Below are 5,223 nucleotides of genomic sequence, written 5' to 3' on the forward strand. Positions count from 1 at the left end.
GGTGCAAATACGTAGATTGTAGGTTTCCGCTAGCTAGACATCGACACTTTTGCTTCTGCAATTGATTGCTATCGCCAATTTACGTGGAGCTCACATCACGATGTCAATGGAATCAAAGCAAATCACGAAGGGCTGTCATCGACTCTGTCATTCCTCAGCTTATTCGATCCGATGCTGCACGCTTCTCATTTTCTAGCGTACCTCGACGTCACACTAGCGTTTTGCCACCTCAATCTTTTTCAGCCAAAAGTGGCGATATTGGAGCCTAAGGACGAATTATCGCGAGCACACCACAAGTTTTCAAATGAGAACTACTAGCAAACCATCCCTTGGTTCCTTGCCAGCATGCCATCCTCGCACTTCCGGTCGATTCATGAAAAAGATCGTCTACAGAATGGTAATGGTTTAACGGCACTTGCGACTAATCAACCCGATGTAATGCTTCCGTCGACTGAGTATCGCGTCTTCTCACACTTTCGTCCTGGTGTAAACTTTATTGATCGATTGTCGAACGTATTTTGCAGCATCCACAAAATATAGATGCCGCGACATTAGCACCGGTTAAAATTTAAGGCGCTAAAGGATTCTCTTGCATTTGGTATCTTTCGATTTGGTCGAAGAGATTCATTTTTGAATCGATCAACGGAAGAGAAGGCTGCAAAAGAGAATATCCAACGCTTTTGTGCTGACTTACAAAAAGGTAACTTTTTCAAGGATACGAGCTATCGTACACCCGGTCCACATTTTGAACCAAACGCTGATAACTTGTTCTTGAATCAAAGCAACACTCTGTTTTCACAATTTAGTCATCCCCGTTGTCTTGCGTGGTACATGTAACTCATTTATCGCGTGCGTGGGACGGAGAGTACAGCTGTCGATGTCAGCAAAGTGGAAAACACGCAGTGAGAAGCTGATGTGCCACGGAAATTCCTCGGGAATGCTGTGTCGTACAATATACCCAAGCGTTTCATACAAAAGGCTCGGTCTATGCGATCTCATCGCTGTGCTTGCACACTAAGACGTAGTCAAAGACCTGCAAAATCGTTAAGGTCACTTTGCAATGATTCAAATTCTTGTTCGACCATGTAGAAGAGAACACTCAACTTAAGAAGCAGTTGGCGGTGCAGGTGCCTTCAAATAAATTTTCACGAAAATTGCAAGTATATAAAGTGGGTCAACGATCGTCCAGTCTACTTGACACTGTAGCACGGTCTGTCGCACTCAAAGTGGATGTATACGAATAATTTTATGCTGCATGTTGTAGAGAATAAGGACCCATTTGCATACTCTTTGACGCGAATTTTGGAGACGTTGAAACACAGCCAGAATATGCCGTTTTCATCGCCTGTGTTTTGCCAAATTTGATATACAGATGCTATTAGGACGCATTGGTGGATGATCCGAGGAAAGCGATTTGCTGTAAAGTGGTGAATGAAGACGCAACTTTGCTTTTTGATAGTGACGTAGATGCAGTGCGTGGTACGTTGCGCATCTATAAGCTTGTACGCGATCGTATGAATAGATCCACCACTTATGTAGTCTGTGACTGTTGAAAAAGCCATGTCTTCTTGTTTATAGTCGTAAATTTATTGGATTTTACGTGCGTTTCCGTGATATTACGCGTGGTGGATTATATGGTAAACCCAAGTTTGACGGATGCTCACGCTCATGAAAGTGCATCGCAGTACAGGGAAGCTTATGACATTTGCACAACACCTCAAGAATAGGAATATACCCGAAGGAGGCTCGAAAGTATTAGATCGATGGGAATTTAGCGCCATAGAAGCTTATCTGCGCAAGAATGCTTCGGATCCTTAATTGGACTTAACCTTCACCGACAAAGACCTGAAGAACAAGATTGTTGACTATTATGGTAAAGATGAACTTGGGCCTGGATGAAAGCATCATTTCAGATGATATCGTTTGGATCACGAAGCGGGGTCAATTTGGGAATTCGGATGAAAAAAAATACGCTCGACGTGATTACACAGTCCCACACGCATTCATCAGTTTCAGACTTGATGCTGGTTTTGATCACAAGGTCTATGGCGTCACGAGTGAAGGTGTAGCCGTGTTTGCAAACATAGCACTGATTTCCCCACAATATTGATCAAAAAATGGAGCCACTTCGTGCGTTCAGCACTCTCTTGGTGTCTTCCCAGGCAGCTGCATTCAAAAGCGACGACAAGTTAAACTCCTCGTTTGGTCGTGTAATGACCACCTTAGCTAAATTGCCTGCTTCAAGGCACCGCCAAACTCTTCGAAGGGCATCTTGTCCAGCACAAGAAAGGCATTTACAGCGGGGGCTTAGCCTCGAGGGTGACATCGATGTCTTCCTCTCCCGTCATACCTTTGATCAATTATTTGAATGTTATCGATAAATTTTTAGCTTTGCATGGATCACTTCCACAAGATATAATGATTTTTTTCGTTTGTCACTTTCATTTTAATCGCACTTGATGTTGGCACAAATATGTATACATATGTATCTATACATCACTAAACTTGAAGTAGTATACACTTGGTATTTTTTTTATTTTTCAAATATCTGGTATATTGTTTTATTCTGTTTATCTGGTAGGTTCTTCTTATTTTCCCTAAACAAACGTAAAATTTGGAAACGCACAAAAGTATGCACATTAGATGAGTAAGAAATAGTTCGTAAAAATTGCTGATATTTCAAAATGTGACAGAGCTATCCGCTTCAGCTATGACTTAAGCTGAACCCTATTCTGCTGTCACTATGCGTTGCATGCGTATGCGTCATTACTTTGTAAAAAGCGCACACGAAGTTGAAAGTTTTCATGTAAAGTCTATAATTACAATGAAATATACATGTGAATTAGTTGACTACATCGCAGCTGACGACTGTTTATACTGCTCGTCTGAAAAGAGCAACCTAAAATAACGAATTATATTCAGATGCAGTGGATGGTTATGCAAGCAGACTATCATTTTAGAATGCGTTTCATATCGCAAAGAACACAACAGCAATCTTGGTAATAGAGCGAGCTGGAACGGCGGGTCGAACGTGCGCTTACCGCCACTCACGTATACTCTTTCGAACCTTTTTTATAGTGTAGGTAAAGTTTATCCTCGATTTTGCATTTTGGTATGGTCAAATGTAAGAGACTGTAGAGATCGGTCTGCACGCGAAAGTGAATTTATTTGACATGCCCTACTTGCCTGTAAAGTAGTTTCACATGCAGCCAGATATTCCCAGCGCAGCTCGCGATAGATGGTAGAGTAGCTTTCATCATTCAACTAATATATTTAGCGACCAGCTGCATATTCAGATATTCAATACAAGGTCACACTTAAGCTTCTGCCCAACCTCTCTATAGCTTAAGACACTAGGCTTCCTTTTATGTTGGTGAAATTATGATATTCCCCTCGTCCTGACGGTGCCCATTCTGGCTTCATTTCAGCGCACAGCTTATCATGGAAGCAATTATCTGAAGTTGGTACTTCAACTTGCCACAGAAGCTTACCCCCGACTCTTGGTCTAACTATATATTTTCAATTATCTCATTACTTGTATAATACCACCAACAAATTGGTAATTTTAGGTGGGTTCAGCGTTCAGCGAGCGGGGTACGCAACTCATCTGCGCGGGCAACTTGCGCAATACATTTTGCCTGTCCTTGCTCCAGTGTTGCTGCCTAAGACACGCGAACTCAGACGGACTTATTTGATTTTTCGAGGCATGTGACTCATTTTTGCATCCGGCCTGAATGCTTCACACGAAAACGCTGACAAATTGAGAATATGATTACACCCACGACATCAACTCCGTCGGAGTTAAAACTTTCGGAACAAAATTGCGATCTTTTGTGCGAGCTAGCTGAGACGCTTACAATGCACAATGTCCAGCAGTACAACACGTTGCTTAAAACGAAGGACGGTTTTGCTGACAGGCGGCGATGGAAGGAGCTGCGGCGTAAAGATGGCGTGCGTATTTATCGTGAGCGCACCCGTAATAACGGCTTGCCCTCCATACCGTCGTTGCTTTTGCTTGGAACTCTTGAGGGGACGCTTAATGATGTTATGTACGGCGCTGTGGCTACTACGGATGAGGCTATCCGATTTAGGACCTCTTGTATCCAGGACGGTGTTGTTGACAGTAAGGTACTTCACGAGCTGGCTCACCCTTCAATGGATGATCCTTTTCACCACGTGAGTGTTAAGTGGCGACTATACAACAATCAGCGTGATTACGTCTCCTTGGACACCACAGGAATTGCGTACACGGTGAAGCGCGAGCGCATCGGATATAACATATCACACTCAGTGGCCTTTGCAGATGTATCAGGGACAGAGGAGATGCATGGTATCGAACGGGGAAACATGTCAGTTTGCTCCCTTTACATTCAAAAGACCCCGACAACTGTTGAGTGCTATGTGCGCGGATTCTTTGATTTCCACACACAGAACGAAATGGTAAATACAATGTCGCTTCAGGCCATGGCTTCGCAATGGGCTTCATTCACTAGAAATGCCGAGTGTGCGTTAATGAAAAAGCTGGTATGGCGCATGCAGAAACTGTCAGGCCGCCCCACGTCACAGTCCCTTTTTAATGACAATTCATCATTCACCCTGAAACCAGCCGCCGTCACTCGTGGACAATGTGCTGTGTGCTTTAAAAGCTTTGGCTTTCTTGGCGCCAAAGTCAAGAGCTGCAAGAGCTGCCTGCGGCGAATTTGTTCAAAATGTTGCTCTAGAAAGTTTGTATGTATCGTCGCCCCAAGTCAGTCTGTTGTCGAAGAGAAGCACGACTTCTGCTCGATATGCCTCGTGGATGCAGCTAATTGTGACGCACTGGAAGTAGCTCAAGAGGAGCTGGCTAGCTCAAAAGTATTTTACGAGGCATGTTTGGTTGAACCTCAAGATAAGGCACGGGTATACAGATTCAGTTGCATGAAAAATGCACCCTCGCTCATTAAATATATATGATAGTGTGTAGTGTATCTATTTAACGTCGAATTAAATACACGAACGCTTCCGTACATCCAAAAATTTAGACTTTTACAATAATTTTATAGTGGAACTCAAATGAAAATAGATTTCGATTTTGACAAAAGCGCAGCTTCTATCATGAAGATGATTACGCCAAAGTTCGTACAGCAGCTATATTCGGCGAAATTTAGGTGCCAGAGCGTTGTCCCTTAAGAGTCTGAGTAGAGCAACTTTGAAACATGATTTTGACTTCAAGGCTGAACTGGA

At 43.1% G+C, this 5,223-nt stretch overlaps 1 protein-coding gene across 1 annotated transcript; it reads left to right on the forward strand.

The window, feature by feature from the left end:
• Positions 1-3,768: 3,768 nt before the first annotated feature.
• Positions 3,769-4,987, forward strand: PHALS_01450 (hypothetical protein F443_16918; the record flags this gene model as incomplete). Its single annotated transcript, XM_024715841.1, has 2 exons — positions 3,769-4,899; positions 4,964-4,987. The coding sequence occupies 2 exons, from the start codon at positions 3,769-3,771 to the stop codon at positions 4,985-4,987; spliced, it is 1,155 nt and encodes a 384-aa protein (XP_024581499.1).
• Positions 4,988-5,223: the final 236 nt, after the last annotated feature.

This window comes from Plasmopara halstedii (genome assembly GCF_900000015.1).
Source record: "Plasmopara halstedii genome assembly, contig: Scaffold_1561, whole genome shotgun sequence".
Taxonomy (NCBI): Eukaryota; Oomycota; class Peronosporomycetes; order Peronosporales; family Peronosporaceae; genus Plasmopara; species Plasmopara halstedii.